The 26,278-nt window shown below is 49.7% G+C and overlaps 14 protein-coding genes across 14 annotated transcripts; 2 read left to right on the forward strand and 12 right to left on the reverse strand.

The window, feature by feature from the left end:
• Positions 1–957: 957 nt before the first annotated feature.
• On the reverse strand, positions 958–2,589 carry N7533_006632 (uncharacterized protein; the record flags this gene model as incomplete). The annotated part of the gene is made up of 1 exon (XM_057103282.1): positions 958–2,589. The coding sequence occupies one exon, from the start codon at positions 2,587–2,589 to the stop codon at positions 958–960; it is 1,632 nt and encodes a 543-aa protein (XP_056958239.1).
• A 1,979-nt stretch (positions 2,590–4,568) lies between these two features.
• On the reverse strand, positions 4,569–7,025 carry N7533_006633 (putative DNA helicase; the record flags this gene model as incomplete). Its single annotated transcript, XM_057103283.1, has 5 exons — positions 4,569–4,653; positions 4,729–4,789; positions 4,904–6,336; positions 6,376–6,397; positions 6,485–7,025. 5 exons carry the CDS (start codon positions 7,023–7,025, stop codon positions 4,569–4,571), a joined length of 2,142 nt encoding a protein of 713 aa, XP_056958240.1.
• A 375-nt stretch (positions 7,026–7,400) lies between these two features.
• On the reverse strand, positions 7,401–8,697 carry N7533_006634 (endonuclease III domain-containing protein; the record flags this gene model as incomplete). Its single annotated transcript, XM_057103284.1, is given in 3 exon segments — positions 7,401–8,364; positions 8,382–8,502; positions 8,514–8,697. The coding sequence occupies 3 exon segments, from the start codon at positions 8,695–8,697 to the stop codon at positions 7,401–7,403; spliced, it is 1,269 nt and encodes a 422-aa protein (XP_056958241.1).
• A 223-nt stretch (positions 8,698–8,920) lies between these two features.
• Positions 8,921–9,503, forward strand: pex4 (putative ubiquitin conjugating enzyme (UbcJ); the record flags this gene model as incomplete). Its single annotated transcript, XM_057103285.1, has 2 exons — positions 8,921–9,083; positions 9,166–9,503. The coding sequence occupies 2 exons, from the start codon at positions 8,921–8,923 to the stop codon at positions 9,501–9,503; spliced, it is 501 nt and encodes a 166-aa protein (XP_056958242.1).
• A 643-nt stretch (positions 9,504–10,146) lies between these two features.
• On the reverse strand, positions 10,147–11,040 carry N7533_006636 (putative GPI anchored cell wall protein (Dan4); the record flags this gene model as incomplete). Its single annotated transcript, XM_057103286.1, has 1 exon — positions 10,147–11,040. One exon carries the CDS (start codon positions 11,038–11,040, stop codon positions 10,147–10,149), a length of 894 nt encoding a protein of 297 aa, XP_056958243.1.
• Positions 11,041–12,064: 1,024 nt separating this feature from the next.
• N7533_006637 (tyrosinase family protein) lies at positions 12,065–13,143 on the reverse strand (the record flags this gene model as incomplete). The annotated part of the gene is made up of 3 exons (XM_057103287.1): positions 12,065–12,476; positions 12,546–12,971; positions 13,025–13,143. The coding sequence occupies 3 exons, from the start codon at positions 13,141–13,143 to the stop codon at positions 12,065–12,067; spliced, it is 957 nt and encodes a 318-aa protein (XP_056958244.1).
• A 1,603-nt stretch (positions 13,144–14,746) lies between these two features.
• On the reverse strand, positions 14,747–15,349 carry N7533_006638 (YbhB/YbcL family Raf kinase inhibitor-like protein; the record flags this gene model as incomplete). The annotated part of the gene is made up of 1 exon (XM_057103288.1): positions 14,747–15,349. The coding sequence occupies one exon, from the start codon at positions 15,347–15,349 to the stop codon at positions 14,747–14,749; it is 603 nt and encodes a 200-aa protein (XP_056958245.1).
• Positions 15,350–15,946: 597 nt separating this feature from the next.
• On the reverse strand, positions 15,947–16,975 carry N7533_006639 (uncharacterized protein; the record flags this gene model as incomplete). Its single annotated transcript, XM_057103289.1, has 1 exon — positions 15,947–16,975. One exon carries the CDS (start codon positions 16,973–16,975, stop codon positions 15,947–15,949), a length of 1,029 nt encoding a protein of 342 aa, XP_056958246.1.
• A 914-nt stretch (positions 16,976–17,889) lies between these two features.
• On the reverse strand, positions 17,890–18,318 carry N7533_006640 (uncharacterized protein; the record flags this gene model as incomplete). The annotated part of the gene is made up of 3 exons (XM_057103290.1): positions 17,890–18,013; positions 18,037–18,236; positions 18,268–18,318. The coding sequence occupies 3 exons, from the start codon at positions 18,316–18,318 to the stop codon at positions 17,890–17,892; spliced, it is 375 nt and encodes a 124-aa protein (XP_056958247.1).
• A 1,049-nt stretch (positions 18,319–19,367) lies between these two features.
• N7533_006641 (uncharacterized protein) lies at positions 19,368–19,719 on the forward strand (the record flags this gene model as incomplete). Its single annotated transcript, XM_057103291.1, has 3 exons — positions 19,368–19,415; positions 19,478–19,548; positions 19,605–19,719. 3 exons carry the CDS (start codon positions 19,368–19,370, stop codon positions 19,717–19,719), a joined length of 234 nt encoding a protein of 77 aa, XP_056958248.1.
• A 456-nt stretch (positions 19,720–20,175) lies between these two features.
• N7533_006642 (Short-chain dehydrogenase/reductase SDR) lies at positions 20,176–21,274 on the reverse strand (the record flags this gene model as incomplete). Its single annotated transcript, XM_057103292.1, has 2 exons — positions 20,176–20,766; positions 20,825–21,274. The coding sequence occupies 2 exons, from the start codon at positions 21,272–21,274 to the stop codon at positions 20,176–20,178; spliced, it is 1,041 nt and encodes a 346-aa protein (XP_056958249.1).
• Positions 21,275–21,648: 374 nt separating this feature from the next.
• N7533_006643 (sterol desaturase family protein) lies at positions 21,649–22,469 on the reverse strand (the record flags this gene model as incomplete). The annotated part of the gene is made up of 2 exons (XM_057103293.1): positions 21,649–21,843; positions 21,897–22,469. The coding sequence occupies 2 exons, from the start codon at positions 22,467–22,469 to the stop codon at positions 21,649–21,651; spliced, it is 768 nt and encodes a 255-aa protein (XP_056958250.1).
• A 735-nt stretch (positions 22,470–23,204) lies between these two features.
• Positions 23,205–24,033, reverse strand: N7533_006644 (uncharacterized protein; the record flags this gene model as incomplete). Its single annotated transcript, XM_057103294.1, has 2 exons — positions 23,205–23,807; positions 23,953–24,033. 2 exons carry the CDS (start codon positions 24,031–24,033, stop codon positions 23,205–23,207), a joined length of 684 nt encoding a protein of 227 aa, XP_056958251.1.
• A 328-nt stretch (positions 24,034–24,361) lies between these two features.
• Positions 24,362–25,321, reverse strand: N7533_006645 (uncharacterized protein; the record flags this gene model as incomplete). Its single annotated transcript, XM_057103295.1, has 1 exon — positions 24,362–25,321. The coding sequence occupies one exon, from the start codon at positions 25,319–25,321 to the stop codon at positions 24,362–24,364; it is 960 nt and encodes a 319-aa protein (XP_056958252.1).
• Positions 25,322–26,278: the final 957 nt, after the last annotated feature.

The following is a 26,278-nucleotide window of genomic DNA, read 5'->3' on the forward strand; positions in this document are numbered from 1 at the left end:
CCAGTGGTTTCTGGAGAGAGATCCAGGGGATTATCCGTTCGTTGTAGGGGTGAGTAAGCTGAAGTTAAAATTGAAATGCCTTGTTCAAGAGACGGGACACGGAGATTACTCTTGACCGTAAATAATCATTGGAGATGGATTGCGGGGTTCCTTATCACCGCGCCCGTTATGCGCGGGGAATCAATACGAGGACATAGCGGAGTGGATATTGTGTTGTGCTGTGCTGTGCCTTATAGAAAAGCTAGGACAAGGGAATATGCCAGGGAAACATGTTTTTTGCATGCTCAGGTGCCCAGGAATATCATCAAGTTTCGTATACTTTATGGAAGGCAGCCAGGTCACACTGGGCAGCCTTCTTTGCCCCCTTTTACAAATTTGAGTTCAATACCTGGCTCAAGATGGGCATCTTTCGAGTCTTCATCACACGGCCCAGGACCCACCCCCGTTCCAACAAGCTTTCTACTCGTATTTACACATTGCCTACTCCGTAGCCGGAGCAATACTAATAGTCTGGGTAATTAGTGTCGACGGGTCATATTGATGAATTGTTCATTGAGTGAATACATGTATCAAAAGTGTTATTGTAATGAATAGTCATTATGTTATCGAAGAAAATCGCGATCCTGCCGCGGTTACAGATGGAGATAAATCCATAGATGCTCTCCTCAAAGTCAGAGTGAGATGGTCTGGGTATTCTTTCCCTTTCAGATGAGAGATATTCTGTCCATTTCGGACATTCTCCTCTGAGTGGAACTCATAGTGGAAGATGTTGGAGGGGAGAGAGAAAATCCCAATTTCAGCATTGAAAGAAATCATGTCGAAGGCAGATGCAAAGCAGCTGCCACTCCAAGCGGGAGGGATATACTTGAAATGCAAGCACAAATTGGCACCACAAAGCGTGTATTAAAGACAGCAGTCCCGAAAGATAAGCGAGATCCGGCAATTTTAGAAAAGAAATTAAATCATGGACGGGGCCACTGGTCGTTTTCCAGGCTCCCACTTCGAAAACGGATCATCGGCATGTCCATGGGGATCCCAGTCCGAGGCATTATCGTAAGCAATGCTATGCTTTTCGTCTGGCCGGATAGGCGACGATGAATCCGAGTCATCGAGGGCGCGACGAAACCGAAGGAATTCCTGCGAATCGACGCTGTGAATTGGGTACATTGTGCCGAGTTCCATTGAGTGCAGTGCTGCGCGCTGGATGTGGCGCAGGTCATCGCGTAGGCCGGCAACTTGACTTTCTAGATTCCTTCGGGCTGTTTGTTCGCGACGAAGAAGTGTAACCAATGTGCTGTATTGCTCAATAGAAACACCGTTGAAATCAGAGAGGGATGTTGTGGATGGAGCGGGTCGCAGGATGCGGGAGTTCATTGTGTCGGGGCGAATAGTGCTAGTGCTTGATGGTCGTATCGTTGGGAGAGCTGCCAGGGGACTTGGGGACTCATCACGGTCGACTGATCTAGCCGTTCCAGAGGTCTTAGTGCGCATATTAGGTGTCAGGGAATCGGAAGATGGGGTTTGCTTCTGTCGAGATGATCGTTCTGTGTGCGGGTTCTCATTTGAACTGGCTGAGCTACTTTGCATGCGAGCTATAGCGAATTCCAAGTCGATCATCTTGACCTCGATAGTATTCAGGCGCTGCTCAACAGTCAAACCGGCGTCTTGTTGCATGCTATGAACCAGACTGCTCATGTTGGGCGGAAGGCTCATTTGATCCGCATGTTGATCGGATTCGATGAGGGATGGTGCGACCGATCCACGAGTGACACTAGTCACTGTTGTTCCGGTAGATGGTCTAGCAGAGGGGTCACTCGCTGAACTGTCTTCAAGAGGGGAAGTTCGAGCCTGCGGCGCGGGAGTTGGCAGTGAGGTTGTCCAAGTCGGCAAAGCTGCAGCTGACATTGGTCGCTCCACAACCATTTCCCGCAAAGCATCCGTACTTCTCGATCTTCGTCGTTCTTGAAGAATGCTGCGCCTTAATTGGGGGTCAGACATGTGTGGCCGGTCCTCGTGGGGGTCTGAAATAGCCGAAGCAACTGCATAACGGGACTCGTCGTCTGAAAAGATCACACTGGGCAGAGTCGCCCGCCGCCTCCGTCCAGCCACTCCAGCCACTCCACTTGAACTCAGGCAGTCATGACTCGAGGCGGAGGGAGAGAGGTGAATCTCTGCGAGATTGAGATTCTCCTCCGACAGTGGACTACTCCGCTTGGATTCTGAAGGTGTAGGGACGGCTAGGAAGGATTTCCCCTCAATCGGATTTGACTGACGCCCAGTAGAGGACGAAAAGTAGGACTCGACCGGGCTCTCCTCGACACCATCGGCCTGGCTTTGTCTTTTCCTGTTGAATATCTTTCGCATGACGGTTTTTAATGTACTCCCGGTACGACGATGTGCGAGTGGGGCGTGGTGGAAGTTGATCGGGGGCAAGGCGGTATCATATTGGTTCGTTTCCAACGAAAAAGAGGCAGGGTTCGAAGCTGAGCGTTCTTCGCGCGCGGATGTCGATCGTTGGCGAGGGCTACCGTGACTGCCGATCGACTCACTCCCGGCGCTGGCGATCGACCTCGTTTGATATCTCGACATGGTGAGTTAGAAGAATGGCGGTGAATATTGCTCGAGGACCACGATGATCATTAGAAGGGAAATATTGTCGCAGCACGTGGGTATCAGATCGTCGCAAAAAAGGGAAACCCGGTAAGATTCAAGTTGGCGAGCTCGGGAATGAATAGCGAAAAAAGGAAGGATATGGAAAGGCGAGCCTTAATAGAGCGAGTGTCGAGAAAGAAAAAGAGAAAATAAAATAGAATGAAGACTGGGTATAAAGCAGTGCCGCGCAGCGGTCAAACGATTCGGAACAAGGCTAGGGGATATCGAGCTGTTTAGTCGAATCGCGACTCGGAGACGATCGAGACGAACTGGAGGTATTTTAACGGGGATTAGCATGGGGATTACTCCGTAGTGCCAGGTGAGACTGAAGTACAAACGAAGACTTACGGAAAGTTGAAAGGGTATCTTGAGGATCATAGTTGGCAGTTCCACGGTTGCGGCGTTTGCCCTCGGGAATGAACAGTTTGGAACAGTTGAAACCACGGATGACTTGAGACGATTGGGAAATATGTAAACAATGGGGAGAAAATAAGAATAAAGAGGGAGTTGATAGTAACGAGTGTAGAAAAGTAGAAAGGTAGAAAAGTAGAAAGAAGAGGAAGCTCTCAAGGAAGAGAAGAGACAAGAATGAAGAGAGAGGAGAGAAGGTTACGAGAAAAAGCAAGAGCAAAAGCAAAAGCAAAAGCAAAGCAGCTCCGTCAGACCCAAAACCCCACAGTGTTGGATCAAGTTTAGTTGGGATTGTAAATCTGGTTGTAACCCCCGTAGAGTTCAGTCCAAGGCACACTACGCACACTAAACACACACACCAAGTGGACAAGCTTGTCCTTCCACGCCAACCCTAAATCCCCAGTGGCTGCTCCAAGGTCCAAGGGGGTCAAAAAAAGAAAAGGAAAAAAAGCAAAAAAGCAAAACCTGGAACTCGATAAGGGGACCAGACCCAGGGGGCTCCCCCGACCGAATCAGACGACGACCGAACGGTGGCCCTCATTTCAAACGAATGCCGTGCTGGACCCACGAGCCGAGACTAAGTGGACCTCCCAGATGAACGGCCGTTTTGAACTGCTTCCAGCTGCATCCAGAATTGCCCCCGAAAAAGCAGCGATCACCCCTGACTGGCCCCCCGGGGGCACTTTTGGGATAAGCTTCTTGGTGCTGCTCGTGGAAGAGGCGTTCTTTCTTCGCCCCCTCGTCATGGGAGAGCCATGAACGAGGTGGTTGCATGTTCGGTCTGAAACACCACATGGTACGCTGTTGATCGCAGGATCCCAGTTGCCGCACAGACATGGAACTGTTGGAGGTTCAAGGCTGCCAGTCGTACAAGACGGTGCCCAACAGCTCAGCTGAAGATGTGAGACGCCAAAGTGCCACGAAGACAATTAATCTCTCTCTCTCTCTCTCTCTTTCTCTTTCTCATGCTCAAATCGCAATTGCCATTGCCATTGACATGCCCAATTCAAGTGTCGTGTCATCAGGCTCCCCTTCCTCCTTCGCGGATCGGAGGTCATGGCCACTGGTTCTGGCCGGTCTGCCCCTCACGCTGCACCGCTTCCAGTAATCCATCTCCGACGACTCCGCGAGATCTTCCTTCAGGCGGGATCTTTGGATCTCCAGTGGAGGCTTGCTGCGTGTCTTGAAACGTTCTCATGTTCTCACCGCCTGCGTGTCTCGCTCGACACGGCTCGATGCACTATTTTCGGCTCGAGGGGGGTTTTCCGTTCAAAGAATCTACCGGACATCCGGGCTTCACTTGTCCGGTGGGCTTATGCTTATGGCTATGAATTTATAGTATGGACCTGGTATCCCCGATCAACCGCCTGTCACTCGTGGGCCAAGAAATCCAGTCGGGCACCGACGTTGTCACAGTATCTCTAATCGGGATCAATATTCCTCTTCTCTGCGCTGTGCCGTGCGGATGCCTCTGCTGATGACCGTCCCCCGGGCTATGGGATATTCTAGAGAAGATCGCTGGCATCCGGGTATCGCAAGTCGGCATTTTCCTCCAGATAATTCATCCAATGTTTGAGAAAGCTGCTACCCCTGCAAGACGGCAAGAATATAGATTAACCTCAATACTGATCACAAAATGCACAGACACTCCAACTCAAAACTTACCGGCTAATCGTATCAGAGTCCCCGCAGATGCAAAGATGCCGCTTGGGGCGTGTCATAGCCACTAACAATAGCCCCGCGTTAGTCTCTCGCCATGCACGGGACGCGGGTCGCATGAATCAGGTAGTGCAAGTGTAGGGTAGGACACGGAGTATAGACTAGGGAGGGACAAGCTTACCATTGAGACGTCGTTTCTCGCCGAGGAAACCCACTTCATGTTCCGCATTGCTGCGGACTAGACTCACGACGACGGCTTCCTTTTCACGACCCTGAAATCCATCCACACTGCCAAGCTCGAGGCCTGGGTACTTCTCCCGCAGCATCTGAGACAGTACCGATAGTTGCCCGTTGTATGGGGTGATCACGGCAATGTCTTCAGGTTTGATACCGGCTTTCACCAGATTATCCACATGCCGGGCGACTACCATAGCCTCCATCTCGTTACTTTTACTCTCACCAAGTAAAGCCTCCTTCTGACCGATCTCTTTGTCTTCGGCTTTCTCGGGGAAGTCTCCACCCTGGGTGTCCCAGAATACGAGGGGCTCCTGTGTATCATCCGTGCCTTGGGTTTCATATGGAAGATCTGCTAGTAATCGTGATTTGACCGCATCGCCAGCCATTAGCTTCGACTCGTAGAGCTCATCGGATGGGAATCGCATGATCCTCTCGTGCATACGGTATTGGGTGGTCAGCATCCGCTTGATCTCCGAGCCATGTAGTGATAAGAGCCGATCAAAAAGGGTTCGTTCGAGGGAGACACCCTTCAAGATCTCTTTAGTGGAGCCGTCATCTTTCTTATCTGCACCCTGCTTGGATTTCAAATTCGTTGACTTGACGGTAGGTGGTAATTGCAAATGATCGCCCGCGAGAATGACCTTCTCTGCCGATATCAGAGGGATCCAGCACTGGGCTTCCAGCGCCTGACTGGCCTCGTCAATGATCACCACGTCGAACTTTTGGTTCTTCAATTGGTGTCCACCGGCGCCGTGCAGAGTGGCAACGGCAACACTACTTTCCCGAACCAGATTATCCACACATTTAGACTCTCGTTCTCGGAATTCCTTGCGCAATTGTTTCAGATCGTCGTAGATCGCTCTTCTTTCCCGCCCCGTCCGTGTTTTGCGAATACTAGCTTGCTTCTCGTCAATCTCCTTTCGGACATCCTTGACGATACTGGCGGCATCCGACGTCTGCGTGAGGACCTCGAGGGAGTGTTCCAGGACAGAAGGAAGAAGGCGAGCGGGATGTCCGACTCGTACAACAGGTACTTTCTTCGGCGCGAGTCGCTCAACGATATTATCGACCGAAATATTAGACGGACCGCAGACCAATATCCTCTTATTGCGCTGTACCATCTGTATTATAAGCTCAATGATAGTATGAGTTTTTCCCGTGCCCGGCGGGCCATGGATAAGTGCAATGTCTTTCGAAGCCAAGGCAAATCGAATAGCATCTTTCTGCGAGTCGTTCAAGGTAGGATCACTGAATTCAACAGCGCCTATATCCTCATAGTCCGGTTCTAGAGGGGTTGTATGACCAAAAGCCACGCGCATGAAGTGCGAGTGATCCGATTCGGTCATCTTGGCCATCTTCTCCATCGTCTGCCTCATTCTGCATCGAGTTCAGTCAGTATACTCCCTCTTCTGGTACGAGTAGAGCATGAAAATACCGTCTATAAGTAACGTCATTGGCAAGTTTCATCCTGCGAGGCAATCAGTAACACAATCCAATCGCAAATAAAGCGTAGATCAGCACATACGCCCACAACTTCTTCCCCAAAGCTCCTCAATAGCTTCATCGTCCTCCTTCGATGTCCCACCCCCTTTCCCCTGCTGCCCAAAAGCAATCCAAATAGCTTTGTCATTGACACGCGTGACCACACCCTCCGGGCCACCCTTATCCTTTGCCCCACTATCTTTACCTTTATCTTTACCAATCTTCTTCGCATTCCCCGCAGAAACATCATTCACGCGAACCACATCCCCAACTCGAATCCCATGAGAACCCAGTCGAGGCTGTCCACCCGACGCGCGATTGTCATCCGACTTCCCCGACGAGACGGCCGGGTCTGGCGCGAATTCGCCGACGACGCGTCCGCCGAGACCGGTGCGGCATTGTGATAGCACGAGGCCTGTCAAGGCGTAGCCTGTAGCTTGTAATGTGCGGCGGGTAGCTGGGGACACGGACGCAGCTGTTGTTGCGAGTGATGAGGAGGAGACTTCGGCTTCGTGTTCGAGGAGGAGGAGCTGGAGCTGGGTTTCGACGAAGTGGGGGATCGAGATTGGGGTTGGAGGGACCATTGCGTTGGTCGGGGAAGTTCGAGGGGGATATAGCTATGTGACAGGTGGTAGATTCGGCATAGGAGATTCCCTATGTATCGGCAAATCTCTCGAGGCAGGGGTTGATTGCGCTGAGCTGTGAAGGGTAAGGTAGTGGTTCGGCGATAAAAGAAAAGCTATCAAATATCCGGCGGGGTGACTTCATTAGTGTTAGTCATCTTATAGATCTTGATCAACAAGACCAAACAACTTTAAAGGAAAATACCCAGAAGAATAGAATTCATATTGTAGCAAGTATGGTTCATTATATAGATTAAATATATCCAAAAGATCCAAAAAAAAATAAGAAAATAAGCAGCCGCAGGGCAGGTTCAACTCCTGGCAGTCCCCCTCCTATCATACAGCTTCAATCTTGACCTTGGGTTCCTCGCTACTCTCCTTCCTCTTCATTTTCACCTCCATCTTGACTGGCGACGCAAGACCCCTAACCTCACTCTTACAAAGCTTCGTCCCAGCAAGGTAGCACTCTCCACATCTCCTTTTAACAGGCAGGCAAACCGTCTGTCCAAGCCCAACGAGCAGCTTATTGATCTCATGCCACTTATCACGCGGGAGCCACGATTGAAGCGCCATACGGGTTTCCTCGGGATTCTTGGTCTTATTCCAGCCCCATAGATTGGTGATACGGTGGACATGCACATCGACACCGATTCCCTCATGCTTACCCCATGCCGCACTCATGCAGAGGTAAGCCATTTTCGGCCCAACACCCGGCAGGGACATGAGTCCTTCCGGCGTGGAAGGGATATCGCCCTCAAACTGATCTCGCAGGATTAATGCGGCAGATTTGATATATTTAGTCTTATTGTTGTGGAATCCGATTTTCTCTATCAATTCGTTGAGTCGTGTTGGTGATACGGCGAGGATATTGTCCAGGTTCAGCGTGCTGTCCTTTGTCGGTTCGGGCTTTGCCTCCGCATCCTCAAGCTTGATTGTAACTTCGTCCTCCAATTTGACTTCCGGTTTGATATTTGGATCCTGCTCGCCAAGTTCCGTGTGTAGTCGTTGCATCGCGACGGCCGTGACGGTATCTTTCGTCTGAGATGAGAGCATCAATGCGATGAGAGTCTGAAACCGTCGGTCCTTCGGCGAGGATGCCCGCCAGTACAATTCCGCACAGCCCATCGTATCGACCGGTGCAGTGGGATTATCCTCCCGCATCTTCTTCACGGTGTTATACATCGTCTCCCAATTTGACGGAGGCTCCACGACGACCGTCCCATCCGCGTCTCTCGTTTTTCGCGCAGGCATTCGCCGAGCTTTGGCAGGGATACTTTTCACATCGGGGTCATCCTTCACACTCGTATCCTTTTTCACAACGGGCTGGGGGGGCTGGGGCTGGGGCCTTCCGGGGAGGAGTGGTATTGCGTTTCTGGCGCTTTGTAAGGGGCTCGATGAGATCTTCGATATCGGTAGTGTTGGCGGAGGAAAGCGAGGACTCATCGTCACTTCTCGGAGGGGAGAGTCGTGCAATTGTCGGGATTGACTCGGTCTTGATGGTTGAGTCACCAGTGAAGGCGAAGTTGTGCAGCGCACTCGGATGAGACGAGGAGTTGCGCGTTGAGCGGCGCGCTGGGGGCGATAGTGCCTCCAGGACCTTGGCTGTTTCTCTAGAAGCTCGTGAGGTCCGCATGGCAGGAATTTGCACCAAGGTGGGAAACAAGAAACAAGAGTTGGAGCAAATTCACATGTGGAGGGAAGATCCATGGATGTGCATGGGGCAAAAGTTCCCCAGCCTCGGCGACGATCCCGCTGACCTCCCCAACCTCCACCACTTTCAACTTCCAACTTCGCCGAGGTCGCATTCTCTCCACATTTCTCCCTCCCTGCCTTGCACTAGGCACATTCCATCCACCATGGCAGCTCCGTCAGGTCAGACCACACAGAGACTCTTACGAGAGCTAAAGGACTACACGAAGTCGCCGAATGAGTCGTTATTGCACCTGGGCCCAATCGATGAGGAGGATCTCTTGCGGTGGGAAGCAGTTCTCAAGGGCGTGAACGGCTCTCCTTATGAAGGTATGTAGAACCAATCGCGCAAACACTACAGCCATAGCCCCCTCTTCTGCCCTAAGCTCATGCTAATGCTGATGCCATACAGGCGGACTCTGGCACCTCCGCATCGCGATTCCCCCAAACTACCCCCTCGCCCCGCCAACAATCCACTTCACAACTCGCATTTCGCACCCGAACATCTCCTTCACGACCGGCGAGATTTGCCTCACCCTCCTGACGACCGAGCACTGGAGTCCCGTGTACACCCTCTCGTCCACCCTCACCGCCATCCAACAACTGTTAACAGACCCGCAACCCGACTCGCCGCTCAATGTCGATGTGGCCGCCCTCTTGCGCGATGGTGATATCGCTGCATGGGAAAGCGTGGTGCGATATTGGACCGGTGAGGAGCGATGGAATGGGGCCGGGAACCTCGGTCGGTGATTGGTAGATGATTGAGATATTGGAGAGATGATCGGTCCTGATCTCGGTCGTGTTCCCTATAATGGCTGGAAATGAGAGGCCCCGAACATGAATGAACCTGGGTGATGGATATTTGGACGTGAATGTTTTATTGGTTCAACTAGTTGGCACTGGTCATGCCTGTGGCGCGTACATACATGCATACATACCCCGCCGCATATTTAAAGATATACCTCGACTAATTATACAGTACAGCTGCAATTACATGATGATTTTTATAAGAATGGGGCGAATATTTGTGAGAAGCATTGTAAGATAAAGGCCTGGCTGGCCGAGATAACTCCATTTATGTGACGCCGCGAACTAAAGTCTAATCACAAGAAATAATGCTCACATCTTAGATATGTTGCGTCCACCCTCCCGATGGAACGGAGTGAGATGGGATAATAATAGATAAGAATAAACGCAGGCCGCAGTGATAATAATGAGCGCCGGAGAGTAAGGAGAGGCATGAGTCGGTCGTAAGGATCGTGATATGACAATCGTCATTGAGGAAAATTGCTGATGCGAGCTGAACACAGGCTAAACGAGAAATAGGCTTGATAAATGCGATCGAAAGATGAGGTCCGCCATCACCGGATGGGATTGGGTATGAACACAAGGCTTACAGAGCCATGGCGACCACGATGGCACCGCCGACCATGGCAGCAACCTCGCGAGTGAGACCGGCGTTGGGCATAGTAGCAGCACCGGTTTGCAGACTGCCACGACCGGCTCCAGTGGTGGTTGCGTCCGAACCGGTTGGGTGGACCTTGATGATAGTGGTGGAGGTGAGAGTGCTCACTTCACCATTGGGCAAAGTAGTGGTGGACTTGAAGACCGAGGTAGACGAGCTTTCTTCGGCAGTGGTGGTATGAGTGCTCTGAGAGGAAGAAGAGGAAGAAGTGGTGCTGGTCGCTGTCGTCAGGGTAGTAGCGGGTGAGCTGGAGGAAGATGAAGACGACGACGAAGAGGAGGAAGAGCTGGTAGTAGTAGTCGTGCTGCTACTGCTGCTGCTGCTGCTGCTGCTGCTGCTGGTGGTGGTCGGAGCGGTGGAAGACGAAGAGGACGAAGAGGTAGTGGTCTGCTCCGTGGAGGTGGTGGTTTTGGAAGTAGTGGGGGTATCAGAGGAAGAGCTTGAGGTCGGGATGGTGTCCGAGGTGGTGGGTGTATCACTGCTGGACGTAGTGGGATCGGAGGAAGAAGCCGACGAGGTGGGCTCGGGAGTAGCAGTGGTATTGCTCTCACGCTTGGCAAGCCTCACCAGGCTGGCAATGGATTGATCCTCTTTTTGCAGGGCTTCGACGGCACTCAGGTCAGTCTCGAAGATGCCGTCGCGGAATTTGGTGGACAGAGCGTGGAGGGCGTCATGGAGGGCATTGCTGGAATGACCTTGGACACCGGCCAGGATACCCTGGTGGGACTCACGGGAGGTGTCATCGTGAGATTCAGTCGCAAAGACAAGCGAGAGAAGCATCAGCGAGACGAAGAGTAGCTGGAGGAGGTTGAGTCGCGGCATGGTGGTGGTGGTGAATGGTGGGTGGTGGGAGGTGGGAGGTGGGAGAAGAGGAAATTGAGGAGTGAGATGCAAAGGTAGTAGATGGATGCAGGACAGGGACAAAGAAAAGGAAGTTGAAAAAAAGAAAGAAGCAAAGGCGTTGAGGTGGAGTGGATCGATGGTCGCCTAGAATAACTCGTGGTCACCACTAGCTTTAGTCTCTAGTTCTTTTAGTTCTTTTAGTTCTTTCCTTCGGGTGGCGTGGTTCTCCTCTTCCTTGGCTTTGGATGATCGGCAATCGATCGTCTTGACACATTCCACGGATTCTTCAGCATATACTTATATGTTTCTATTATATGATACGATATTGCTTATTTTCTCTCTTCTTCCTCTTTCTGTTCTTATTTTTCATTTCACATCTCTGCCTCTCACTCCTCGTGTTGCACCAAATGCGGCGACACCTGTACCTCAGCCTCGTAATCCGCAGACTCCACTTTTAATTGGCTCGGTCTCACTAAAAATCTCAAAATAGCACGAGTCGTGGTGTCATCGTATTTCCCTGTCCTCCCCTCAGGCACAATGCATTTCAAGTTTGTGGGTGCTTGTGGGAAAGGGGTCTCACGTTGACCATGGCTCACTCTTCAAACAATAAACAAACACTCGCCAATCTGGAACCTCCCACATGAGAAACCTGAAACTGCAAATTCAAATTCAAATCAACTTGATAAGAGACGAGATAATCCACGTCACTCTGGCGCTATCGACTGGCTAGCACCCTGCTAACCCCAAACTCAAATTGGCGACCCCCCCCCGAAGCATCCGAATACAAACTTGAATCGATATCTTGAAAACAAACAAAATAGGAGTTGGTAACTACTAGTAAAGAAGCGAGTGCCAAGTACCAAGTAACGAGTGCTTGGAAATGAAATGCTTGATGGCTTGAACTAATTCGTTTATATGCATGCAATGTATGTGCATCGGGCATAGTCATTCACCCCTCCCCATGCCATGCCCGCCTTCGAGTCCCTGAAAAGCTTCAACAGAATTAAGTATAAGTGTAACATAGTCCCCCTGACGTGGGACTCATGACCTCACGAATTTTTCTCGGTCGATCCAACACGCCGAATTCCATGACTGTGTCAAGATTCACTTGCTTGCCCCACGGTGGATTCAAGATGGTCGTTGTGCCATTCAGCGCGTACCGCCGAGTCTTCTCATCCTCCGCTTGCCACTGCGCCCACACTCGATCAATCATGCTGTGATGCAACATAAACGCGGGATCGGCCGGTGATGCAAAGAGATCGTGCATTGTGGCACCGAGACTGAAATGTCCGCCGCCGTGGAGACCGAAGACCCCATCTGGTCGGGCTGGCCAATGGTCCATCGCTGTTTGGAACTCAATGATGTCGGTCGTTGCCATGAGGTTGTCAAGAAGAGTCTCATTGGTGTACCTTGATCTATTTCCTCTTTTAGCAATTGCTCTGATGACCTCAACAAAAAGCAGGTTTGGCATGGCTGCAACTTACGAAACGAAATGATTCAAACTTCTGTTCAGACAGCGCGGGTTATACTCGAATTTCGGCTCGGGAAGTTCAGTCAGTGAGACAATGTTCCGGTCGAAGGGTCCGAGGTTGACCTCCAAGTCTCCAAATGGTCCACAGTTCTTTGGCACACATCCTCCACCAGATCCTCTCGGTATTGTGACATTGCCACCGGATAAAGGCTGTTCGCCAGGGTTGTATTCACCGTCGCCAGAAAGAGATGAGCTGCTGCAGTCGAAGAGAGGGCTATTCTTAAGATCGTTCGCCCAAAGAGGCCAGTTCCAGTACGGCTGACGACCCTTATAACCACATTCATCCCGCAGTGCCTGTTCCCAAATTTGGATGAACCCGCGATGCCATGGGAGGAACAGACCACTGTAGTGTACTTTCAAGGTCATATTGATATGCGTGCTATCATGAGTCAGCGTTGAAAGACCAGCCCTCGGAGTATAGTGTGCACTCACGCGACGAAGTCATCGAATCGGCTGCGGACTCCAGGGTAGTCCTTGGTGGGGAGCCTTGGACCCTTTCGTGTTAGACACTTCACAGCATCGGTATAGTTGATTCGCTCAGCAACTGCCATCTCGCCCCTACATATTTCATAGAATCAGTTTAGCACAACAAGGGTATGAGAGAGGAGAGGTGTAACCTACCATTCCTTTCGAGCGACAGTCCCATTATGTTCACATGCCTGTTGTTTGTGCAGTCGAGGAGCAGAGGCAGCGGCAACAACATCCCCCACAAGCAAGAGCAAAAATGGAAACGAAAACGAAAACTTTGAAAACCACATCATCCTATACAGATATTTTGACCGACCGACCTAGAATTATTCTTAAAAAACCTCTCCCTCTGCGCTTCCTCTCAATCGTGGGCATAGCTTCTCCTTATGAGAAGTGAAATCCTGAAATAACACCCCACAACCAAAACCAATCAGGCCACACAATCCGCCAAAACCTGTCTTGATGCCAGCGCCAAAGTCCTCTGCAGTAGCTCTGCTTTAGTGAACCCGCGAAGCATGTTCACCCACAGGCACCAGGACAGGGGTTCGGAATTCCCTTTTCAGACTTGCAATTACCACATCGAGCCCAAGCGCATACGATGTATCTCAGAAGGGAGAACCCTTATCTTAAAATAACATATGATATCCCACCAATTCCTGTTTTGCCAGTCGGATAATATTGCTTTTTGGCTTGAATACCTTGCAAGGGGTTTGTGGGGACGCTGTGGGGTCCAACGGATGTGACAACTCAGCTCTGGACGATCCTAAGGGTCCATGTGGATATACGGAGAGGCACGGCCAGTCTATGCATGCGGCTTCGTTCATAGGGCCGCTTGGCATTGCAATCTAGACTGCGCCTGCAGCCCAAAAAGTTCCTTGATGCTCGGCGGAATAAGGGCTTGGTCTTTCTTTCTGTCTGGTATCTGGCTGCTCGCCTGAAGACGGATTCCAATCTTGCCCTTGACTCAGATTTGCGATCGGATTCGGAGATCTCATCGATAACCCTTGAAGGGGGGGGGAGGCTGAGGCCCTTGTTTAGTTCCTTGTGTTGAGGTGTTTTGGTCCGATTGTCAGCTGATACTAGTAATGCGATATAGTCAGGGCGAGGGGCTCGCGTGGCGTGTAAGATGAAGTATAAGAACATTGAATATACGTTAAGCAGATTGTTTTTCCTCTCTCTCTCTCTCGATCGCTCGTGTTCATGTTGGTCTTGCGAATGCACTTGCTTTTTACACCAAGCCTCATTGGACACATCTTCATGGGGCTGAATGATCTGGTCTTGTTATCCAAGTTCTGCCCAATGGAAGATTGACTCAAGGACCAGACCAAACTGGCTAGATCGGACTTGCAATGGTCAAGTCACCCGAGAACGTGGACCCCAAGTTGTGTACTTTGTACGGAGTAATTCAGACGAAGACTCTCCTACTATGTAGTGCGTAGATATCACTGTCCAGAGCAGACTCGAACATAGCCTGAGGTCGCATCGAGGTTCAGCCACGCCGATGAATGTCTGGATCAATTCCAAAAAGATAAACATTAAATACAAAACTGCAGTCATTCGGGTATATTTCCTATGCAGTAATTCTTGGGCGAGAAGACGCACGGCTATCGCATGATTGTCACCGACCATATCTCAAGGCAAAGCTCGAGCCTACCTCAAGCTGCATGTTAAAGTTGAGCAAAACCATCACTCCCACTTGCGCTCATACACACCCACCCATTCCCCCCACCCAACCACATTTCCCTCAATTGCCTGCGCAATCTCTTGAATCGTTGGCAAGTCACTCAATTTACTCGAATCAATCGGCGCACTCAGGGCAACCAGGGTAAAGAAATATCTGTGCTCGCCATGCCCAAGCAAGGGTCGAGGCGGGATGTAGATATTCCCACGCCGATTCTTACCATATCGGAACCCGCCCTTCAACGCATAATCGCCAGCATCTTCAAGTTCGAAATCCGCATTGGTGACCGCGGTAGTGGTGGCCGAGATGCCATAATAGATGCCGTGAATGATTGGACTTGGCAAGGGTGCATCGGGATCCTCGCTAACAAGCAGGAACTCCTTGGTATCGGGGGATGCGGCGGGCCAGCTGAGCGAGGGGAATTGACCGGCCCCTTCAGCCGACTGGTCCACGTGCAATTGCGATCCAGACGCTGTGTCAGACGCGAGGTCAATATTGGGCTTGGAGATTTGCGAAAATGCAGAGCCTTTTGTGAAGAGGCGTGCGTCGCGCCCTTTTGCGCTGGCGAATAGTCGGCTCAGCCCGTATTCAATGTATGCAGTCTGCATATCGTAAGTAAGTGTTGGAAGGCTGTGCTGAACTTTCGCGTTCCGGCGGTCGCAGCCCGTGGTCTTACCATGGTAAATTCTGGGATTTCTACAGAGAAGTTCAAATAGGGAAGGAAGAACAGAGAGGTAGGTGAGCGATGAAGTTTTCAGTTTATTTTCAAGCTGATGGTATTCTTTGCCCTTGCCGGAAGCGGGCCGGTTACGGGATAGATCCGTGCCTGAAGATGAAGGCCAAAAGAAAAAACATGATCGACTTGACTTGGGAATTACGAGTTTCTTTGCACCGCAATATTCAATATTGAATCCCTAGTTAGTACTGGTGGGGAACACAGAAATTTGGGAAGTGAATCCCTAGAGGTTGCCTGGCGCGTTGTCCAGACATCTAGTTACCTATACTCAGTACTGGTACTATTATACGGTGGAGTTTCTTCAATTCGTAACTTGTCTGCAATCGTCTGACCCTAACTATACTAGTATTTTGGAAGCGACATTAATGTAGGAGCGAAGTCAACTCAGGTGATTTTCTAACAATGAAAGCCATTCATGATATCCAATTCCCATCCTAGGATGGACATGACCTGTTTCGCACAGCGTTGTCTATAACCACAGAGAGGTCGCGTTGGGGGCATTCAAGTAAACGTTGATCTGCATGGCCTGCAACTCATCATTATAATACTGCAGCACTTCAAGTGTTTCACCCATTCCTGCAGCAGGAGCCACTAGTGGTCCTTGACCCTTTGCTTGCGCATAGGCATACCACACATCCTGCGCCTCCTGCGCACTAGGCATAGCATCTGGAATAAAAGCAGAGACGTTCTGATAAGGGTAAATGATACCCGGAATCATGCCGCTGGTAACAACAAAGCCCAACTCCTCGTCGACGACAAGGGCGACGCGTGCCTTCTTGTCGGTAGGGTGCGCGTCTGGCCAAGAACAACCGAGTGGGTCTGTTGTGCCATTTGCATATACCCCTGTATCGACAACCTTCCAACCGATCTCGCTGAATTGGCATGTATCGCTGACGGTGACTTTGAAGTCGCTCGATGTGGCGAAAAGGGCCTTACTGAGAGATGTCAAGTCTTTTCGACTCGCCTTGGTCCGGTTGGCTGGTGGCGACATCAGAACCGCGTAGTTAGACGGAAGTTCCTCAGCCGAGAAGGAGAAACCATGCTCGCCGCGGTATCGGTTGACAAAGATCTCTAGCTCGGTGATCTTGCGATTCACGACTTTCAGTCGGGTACGGAGGATGTTTGTAATGCCACCTTCGTCGATGTCCAAAGAGAAGTAGACTGTGCCTTGCTTGGAGTCGATTGCCAAAAGACTGGGCTTGTTCACTCTTGTAACAGTGCGCCATAGCGTCATCATTGTAAGAGCTGCCGAGTGGGAGTTTTCGGTTGCCTTATAAATTGAAGCCAATGGCAGACTGAACGGGTCATGCCTCACCACTGACACTAGGAATTGATCGACAATGTTGGACAGGCAAGCCCGATTGCATTCTTTTGCTGCGCCTCGCTCAGTCAGAGATGCCCTGACATCTCCATTTGGAAATGCACCACCAAATGTTGACAGTGCCGCCGTGATTCCAAGCGACAGGCGCAGAAGACCAAATGGACTCGGAAGCTGCATTTTGAGGACCGGTGAGAAGATAGAGTAAGTTAATTGTCAGAGGAGGCTTTAGAGCTGCTTGAATAGCTCCCATATTCTGTGAAAGAAGGCCACATATTTATAGGCAATTTGGTACTAATCTGCTTGATAATTTGAAGCTACCTTCAGAAATTCAATTGAGTTAGGGCTGCCCGGCCGGGTCCAGCTCTCCACTCCCCGGATTTCCCCATCTTCAAACTCGGCTCCACACTCTTATTGATCTCGGTATAATCAGTTAGGATCAACATCATATAAAGCGGGGACCACTTGAATCGCTGGAAATACGCCAGGCGTCGTAATCACGCCAAGGGGTAATCGACCTGACCAAATTCTCAATGCTCAAGCTCCAGACGTCGCCGCTGGCATGAAAACACTGTTGGAATGAGAACGCAGCTTGAAATTACTATAGTACAGTAACTGTCAAAAGACATGCTGAACTTACTTTAATCAGTGGTCTCTCGAAAGGATCGAGTATTTTAAAGTCCCAGCAATTCAATGCGGAAAGTTTCCCAATCAAAACACCATAAAAGGGGACAGTCTGCTCAATTGATTCCGAGAACGCCGAAATGTTCAGCAATATCGGGTATGTTAAGGCATCACTACCCCGATTATTACCCATCCATTTTGATGACAAACATAGCAAGTGCCTCCTTATCTAGCCTCGAAGGTTGAAAGTTTGCCTATTTCGTTCTAACGTATAGTGTTACTTGGAGTATGAGTACTCTTCGTTCAAGTTATGCGAGACAGTGTCCCTGCGACGGCGAATGGAATTAGTACCAACTTTAACTACTAAAACTACAAGTAAAATACAACACCAGTTGTAAATTTTGACCAAAATTAAGTCAAAATAGCTGATTCCCTACCCAACCGTCACGAATGTGATACCCTGGCGTGGCTTATTTCTTCGAGCTCGAGCCCGAGCCCGAGCCCGAGTTTGAGGAGGGAGTGTAGGTCGAGCCACCGCTTCCATTGTTATAATAGGTGCTACCGTTGGGGTTGGAGTAGTAGTATGAGCCATTCCTAGTCAGAAATAACATAAGTACACGTGCAAAAGAACGCCCGGACCAGTTGTGTTGATCTTACGAGTTCGAATAGTGATAGCTGTTCGAGTTGGAGGCACTAGAGCCGTAGTCTCGGGAGCAATAATGGTTGCCCTAATCCTGGTCAGTATGATTTTATTGAATGGCTCGGGGAAAGCATGCAACGGCCCCCCCTCGATTGACTCGGTGCCGACGGGCAGTTCCTGCAGAGCTCGAGGGATCATCATAGCTTACCTGGCTGTTGGTGCCGGAGCTGGTGACATCGTAGCCTTTGTTGGAAGACATGCTGGCGGGAAAATGATCAAGGTAGTTGTTGACGATGAAAAGATGAGAATGAAAATAAGATATGAGGGAGCGGGGTACTCAATTTACCTTTCCTTCCTTGGGTATGTGGGAAATTGTGACGACACTCCGCTCGTCCCGCCGACATCCCTGAATGTCAACACCGTCCTTGGTGTTCTATAGATACCACCACTAATAACTACCTATGGTAGTGGGGGCCTCACAGCTACTGCAGAGTAACACGAAGCGAAATGTGATATATCAAGCGGGGTTATACGATATGAAGCCAGTGTGTATACAATGCCCGCTTACCATGATCCATGGATGCCATGGCAGTAACCCAGATACCTTCTTCTTCATGACCTCCTTCTCCCCAGGTTCTCTCTATATGTGGCTCCTCACCCTCCATCTATCTACTATTACTAGTAGTAGTACTAGTAGTATTCTAGGGTTGTGAGTAGACAGCTAACAAGCATCCCCTACTACTTCACTAGGTACTATCACCACTCCCTCCATTCACCAACTCCTAGTAAAAGCCATATATCAGACCACCTGGGCCTGAGCTGGCCTTTTGCAAAACGTTTCTAGTACGAACTGAGCTGCTGCTACTTAGGTACCAAGGTGGCTATACAAATGAAGCTACTATAATACGGCCAACAGCACAATCATATTCCCAAGTCAAGGATTGGGTACCTAGCACCTAGGTACGCACTAAGTTAGGTAACATCCATTGGAATATTTTAGTATATTTGAGAATAAATCAAAGACTGCCCAGTCCTAGGCTGTCGTTGACTCCTATACCTAGGTATCTTATTGTGTTTGACGTCGAGTCACGGTCCAGCGCGTCCCATGTTCATTGGAAGAAAGCGCGTTTGTATGTTCGAGTGTAACACTATCCCATCCACCTACTGCCCTCACTTTCTCTTTTCCCTCCCTCCCTTCCCTTCCTTTCCTTCTCCCCTCGAACACACCAACCCACATCTACGCACGCCTACCTCCATCTCCACCAAAAACCTCAACTCTCTTATCTTTACCGCCTCTCACGGTTCGAAATGCCGGACAAATCCTACAAGATCACCAGCACTGGTGAAAACGACCAGGTATGCCACGTCAAGCCCCAAACCAATACCACAAAAGCCAAACTGACGATGAACAATAACAGGGTAACCACTACTGCCACCGTGATTTCGGTTCCAGTGCCCCTAACCAGAATAGCTACCACTATTCCAACCAGTATGCCTCACCCTCCACCCGACCTGACCTCGTTGAGAAAACTGACCAATGTCCAGGGACGGATCTTACTACTACTCGAACTCCGACGGGAGCAAGTACCACAATGACGGCCAGGGTGGTGCCAAGTACACCCCTCCCTCGGGCTCGGGCACCTCGTCCGGAAAGAAGTGATTCAAGTTGTTGAACACGTTGAAGACCAGGCATATCCTTGCCATTGCAAGTTGATCTAGCGGGAGGTCAAGACCTGGCAGATGAAATACTAGGGAAGGATCGGGTACAGATATGCCTAGGGATTGAGTGAAATGGATGGTGTCGATATCCACGTTGCGATTCAAGAACGGTGATGGATTTTGCTCTTCGTTGATTTAAGTTCGGCGCAAATGGGTTTCTAGTTAAAGACTTAGGAAAAGAAAAAAAAAGAAAATTCGACCTCCCGCAAAAAAGAATCTCTCCATATCAAACCCTCTGTTGTTGACGATGCATCCCTGGTGTTCAAAATCATCTCAATAAGCTTAGTTCTGTTCAAGGTTCCAAGGTACCAGATTTCGCAGTAATCCGCTGGATAGAAACGATTCAATTCCGAGATATTAATGTTCATAAGGAAAATATACAATTCCGAGACCTCCCTCAGAGACCCAAGACATCCAGGAGACCCTTCTCCGAAAGCTTCAACTTCTCAGCCGTCTTAATCCACACCTGCGACCTCAATTCCGGATCATTAACATGTCGCTTCGGCGTCGCGTCCCAGATGCGATTAATATATCTACCCCCTCCAAGCCCATTAGGCGCACCGATACCCTGAGTCTTCGGATCGGGTCCAAACTCGGGACTCGTAGCCGCGTATGTGACCGCCAAGCTGCCTTGTTGTGGGGTGATAGCGACATAGCTGAGAAGGAACTGGAGGCTTCGACCGTATATCTCTTTCACGGGTGTCCAGATGGACGAGGACACGAAGCCTGGGTTGACTCCGTTCACGGTGATGCCCTTGTAGCTGGGGTGTCTGAGTAGGCGTAGCTGTAGCTCTGTAAGCCACATTTGGTAGAAGAGCTTATTATCGCGGTATGGGTTTCCCTCCTGGGTGGCGCTGGATTCGAGGTCTGCGTTGTAGGTGCCGAGGTGGTGGTAGCATGATGTGGTGCACACTATGCGTCCTGGGTTCTGCTCTGCGAGAGATGGCAGAAGGCGGAGGGTTAGCAATACATGGGAGAGATAATTAATCTGGGTGGTTGGTCAGTACTGTGTCTCGGATGTTCCATGAGCAAAAAAGATGAGATACCTGATGAACTGGGTGGAATCCATCCTTGGTTTTGGCATTCAGAGGAGCAACTGCAATGCCGGCATTGTTGCAAAGGATGTCCAGAGGGTTTCCAGTGGCGATCCATCGTTGGGCAAATGCCTCGACGGTTTCAAGATCGGCCATATCCACGGGCCACCACTCGATCGTCGACGAGTGGCCGTGGGCCTGGGCGATCTCATTACATTCCTTCACCGCAGCTGTGGGATGTTGTTCCCACTCAGGAGGTTCACGACAGCCCAGGATAATATTGGCGCCCCATCTTGCGAAGGACTTTGCTGCTTCGAAGCCGATGCCGTTATTGGCGCCCGTGATGATGATCCATTTGCCGGTGAGATCGGCGCCGGGGACTTCCTTGTCTGTGAGGAATGTGGTATTTGTCCCCCTGAGGCCCTGCACCAGGTCGTTCAAAAGGTAAAACAAGGATGCCATTTGTAGAGGAGTCGCAGTGACAAAATGACACGGCGAGGTGAGGTTGTTTGGGAGGGACAAGCTACCGGTCGCACTGGGAACCAAGATGGGATTGGTGTAGGACGACTTGTCCACATGAGATTGTGCCACCTCGGCCCCGCCGATCCCGCAAATCAGGAGGCCCCAGTGGGAAAAAGCAATTATCGCTCCTTTTTATTTATGGAGTACTCCGTACTAGTAACTTGAGAGAACGTGGTTGACATAAATTTCCGGGGCTAGTACATACTGATAGTATGTGCAGAGTACAGGGTAAATAGACCTTTGATATCCTCCGTACTCCGTATAGTTACTTACTGCCCGGAGTATTAGAAACAACTCCATGTCCCCACTAGCCTCTATTCCGAGTGCCGCTTGCCCAACTTATTCGTCTGGTGGATCCAATCGAAAAGCCCGATCGATCCATAATTCAGATTGAACTTTGCATGATGAAGATCATGATCGAGAGCCTTGTTGTGAAAGAAATCATACCCGCTATGCACAGTTGCAGTATTGAAAAGCTCATAAGCAAGGAATGACCAGAATGTCAGCACCTATTCTGAGTTAGCTTGGCTTAAAGAGGAGTGCAATTCAACACTGTACATACATGGCTATGCAAGATCTGCGGGGGCAGAGAGATTGGTAACGCATTGGCGAAGATCTGTTCAATCGGATGGGCATATTGGGCTGCCAAGGCGATGGGAGCCGTAAATCGATGATGCTTTTTGTGAATCAATTTATAGAGATATGGAACATGCAGGAGACGATGGCTGTAATAAAATAGTGCTTCGCGCATAAGGAGACTGAGGATGAAATCCCGAGCGAATTCGAGGACAGGTGGCAGGGCTGCTTCGACTCGGTAAGATGGCTTTGATCCGAAATGAGAGGAGACATTAATGAGCGAAATATGCAAGACGCTGGAGAGAATTTGATTCTGGGTGACAACCCAGAAACAATGTAGGATGTCACGACGAGTCGGCTGCTTAGGCGCGGGCTGGATCTTGTGTTTTTGCGAAAATGCCGGCGCAAGTGTGTCCAAGGATAGATAGAATAGCGATGGGAGCCAGAACGAAACAACTTGGATAAGCAGCGTTCCGATGAATTCAATTCGCTGTGGGGAGTAAGTCGACACGATGTCTGACCAGAAAGCCGTAGCCTGTGAGATCAGGCTGTCATACATCGCGGCGATTATTTCAGCAGTCGAAATGGCTCAAATTTGTGTTTCGAGGGCCAAGATAGTGCTCCGTAGTTGACAGGTTCCTTCAAGGCCGCTTATGAACCTCGGCCACTGAATCACCCCGGAAAATTCTTTGCGGTGCCCCCGCAATCGATCGTCGGACATCGCCAATTATCGGTGGATCTCGGCTCAGTTGGCCCCATGTGACGGTCCCAGCCACTCCCGTGCAACATATTACCTCTGCGTTGAAGATGAGAGATTCTGCAAGTATGTCCTTGGAATGTCCAGTCGTTGGCAGTTCTCAATTCTCTCCTGGTACCTGGGCGAGTACGCTCGGTAACTGTCAAGGTTCCTAGTAATTTCAGGTTTGCTTTTCAATACTGACCTCAGGAATAGATACTACTCGAAGTCGTCTGAGGGACCAGTTGCTACATTTAAATGATTATAGACCAAAGTAAAAAGAGGCGGTCCTGAAAATGTAGTTTCTGCTCAATTGCCGGTAAAGTACATTGAGTAGAGTAAGAATGATAATAAGCAGAAGTCTTTCCTGCTTGACGCCAGGTTTATAATCTCACCACTTCGACCTCTCCGGTCATATCCATATACACCCACTTTGACCTGTGTAGACCGAACCTAACCTCGATCTCCAAACTGCCTAGGTCCTAACGCGCCTCCTTCCATTATGAATAGTATGTTTCGCCTTTGCCGGTCCAACACAAACACTTCGGGATCGTAAATTCAAGAACTTGAAGCAGTGTCCATTGGGATTCCTGGGGCATTTCTCAGAAATGTGTTGTTTGCAGAGTTGGTATAAACAAAGCCCCCTTGGCCATCGGAGCGATACGTGCAACCACTCGGGAAGTTAAAGGCGGCATGTCCATTGCCGTCGACAGTGTATGTGGCTGAATCGGTGAAAGTGAAGACAAACCCTCCTCCACTCGCATCGGCGTGAACTGTGGCTCCATCGGGGTAGGTGAAAAAGGAGCTTCCATCGTCGTCTTTCTGGAAAGAAAGTCGTCCGACGCCGGCAAAATGACGACAATCTGCAATGATCTGCCCTTCGATATCCGTAACATTCATGTTACGGCTGAAAGTTGCAACTTTCATGTTGTGGGTGAAGTTTTCATTAGTATAGGATACGGTTCCATCGGCACTAAGTTCAATCTTCCCTCCGTGACCGTTGGTGCAGTGTGTGCTGCCGTCGGGGAAAGTTGCGATGCTAGTCCCGTTTTCCTGTCCACAGAAAGTGCTTCCATTTGAATAGGTGTTGAAGAAAACCCCGTTTCTAATCATCATGGTCAGTATGCGATCAATAAATATTGACAAAACATGCAGCCTCTTCTCACATGTTTGTATAGTACTGGTTACTATGGGGTGCGGATCTCCGATATCGCTGCCTCTGATTTTGCTGACGTCTGGCCTGTCATTTTATCAACCCCACATCCAAAACCAATATTCGAAGACAGTACTGTTCAATGTGACATACCCTGTTACGCGTGACAATGCGATTGTCGGCTCCGGCTCCAGCGTCTGTGTCAGTATCTTGTTCCAGCTTGACAGGTGGCATGTTGGCAAAGGAGGATGGCCGAGAAGTTGTTCGCGATCATCGGTTAAATCCAAGAACAAGATAGTTGAGAAATGTGAAAGTTTTAAGAACAGACTCGGAAGTGAGAGAAGAAGAAAGTAAGAAAAAGGAAGTTGAAGCCCTGGAGGTCATTTGACTTGACTGGTGGGAACGACAGGAAGTGAAGGAACGACTGGGAGGGAAGGTGTGATGACTTCTAAGGTATACGTTGGGTACTACTGCTCTAGTACAATATTTCGAACACCAATCTCACTAGTGGAACTTGAATATTCGAGACCGTCTATATGATAAAACTAGGGAGCCAATAGCCTCATGAGACGCCAATTCCATTCGCTCTCTCACCAGGCTTCCGCTCGCGAAACCGCCGCCAAATCAGAAATCCGATCATCGTAAAAGCTGTCAAAGGTACCGCAAACGCAAAATAAATCCACCAGAGACGAGAGACAACAAAGGCAGGCTCGTCATTCCCAGTCGATGTATCCAAAGCGATGAAATTTGTCCCAAAAAGACTGCAAACAAAAGTAGCTGGGAGATAGAGCAGTGTCATTCCAGCGATGATCTTCATAGAAGCACTATCCTTGCGCGCATCGCGCGCTATTTTGGCGCTTTCCGTGGCAATCTTCAAATTTATTGTGCTGTCATGGCCGGTGATGAGATTGTATAAAAGTGTCACAAAATTACTGGTTCTTCGCTGCAGGTTCATGATTCTGCGGTGTCGATCATCACACAAGTCATGTAGCATAAGTAGGTCATCCCGAACTCTCCCATGCGTTGAGTGGTCAATATATGTCCCCTGTAGCTCCGCCAGTCTTCCAAGACGCTCATGGTCCCGGAGAAGATGTCCGATATTTGATGCGTCGCGTTGGTTATTGTGCTCTAGGGTTATCAGGTTCCGCGACATTTTATGCAGCAGTTGTATGTATCTCGAGAAGCGATTAGAGTCCGATACCTCGAAGATAGATCCCTGGTGCAGTTGCGTCTCGATCCAGAGAAGCCATTTGATTAGGTTGTTTAGTTCCGTGTTCCGGGATGAAAGGACATAGAACATGACCACCGAGTGAAGGGTTAGAGGGTGTAAAGAATCATTCTTCTGGGAGATACCCCGCTTCCTAATGGAAAGGCAATCTGAGGATGATCCCTTGAATCTCTCTCCAATGGCGTGGATCAAATCGCGTAGCTCGCCTTTGGATTTCGGCAAGATATACAAGGTGTGTCCGGTTAGAAAGTCATAGCGGAAATAGATAGGCTCGTACTGATGAAGAAGCTTCATGTCGGTTGGGCCTCGGGAGCTAACGCTCGGAGTACTATCCAAAGGGCTGGTATCGTTTGCTGTATACGACAAATTCTCGCTAATATTGTAGCAAATTTCAGTGGGCTTGTTAGTAGGTGAGGAATTGATACGTATCCCAATGCAAAACTCACCGAGGCATTGGTGACCATTAACTTCTATGCATCGACCGTGGTAGCTCGAGAGCAGTGGCGAAGATAACAAAGCGACGTCTTCTAATTTTACATCCCAAAATGTCTCGAACAACTTCTGGGTATCCCACTGGTCTCCCGGGAATGCTCCTTGTTCGGTCAATAGTCTTGGTCTTGTAAGTATCCTTTATCGCAGAAATAGTTCAAACAGCATACATACATTACACTGATTAGTCCAGATTTCTGAGCATCTAGCGGTGATTCAGACTGTAAACGATTCTCAAAATCATAGTTGTCTACCTTAAATTAGCTTTAATCGCGTCGCGTTTGAGACGTAGTACCTTGGTCTAGGACGTTGATCAACGGGTCGCAAGAAGTTGGCGCGATGTGTATTTCGGATTGCCCTTGGCATAAGAAGAGAGCATTCTCCAGCACAAACTTAGGGTAGTCGCTTGGCATTATGTGCCTAGGGGTCGTTCATGTTATTTTCAACGCCGAAATGTCAATTTCATGCAACAGAGATCACAGCAGCGAGGAAGAAAAACTTGACTTGATCTGAATTACATGTTGCAACCAAAAAAGAACAGGAATTCAAGGTCGTCTGGAAGATGGGGCACCGGGCGTTCCAAGTTTGTTGAGTCCGTTCTAGTTTAGCGTGCGTAAGATGGCGGTGCAGTTGCTGCATTAGCGTGCAATTTGGTAGCTGAAGAATGATTCTTTTCGCTATTGCGTTCCAGGCTGCGGTTGCCCCCATTCCTTCACCAGCCACTCCGCACTCCGTGTATTTCAGCCATTATTTGTGAGCTGA

Source organism: Penicillium manginii (genome assembly GCF_028828005.1).
Source record: "Penicillium manginii strain IBT 31320 chromosome Unknown utg000005l:1.0-5665137.0:1.0-5668048.0, whole genome shotgun sequence".
NCBI lineage: Eukaryota > Fungi > Ascomycota > Eurotiomycetes > Eurotiales > Aspergillaceae > Penicillium > Penicillium manginii.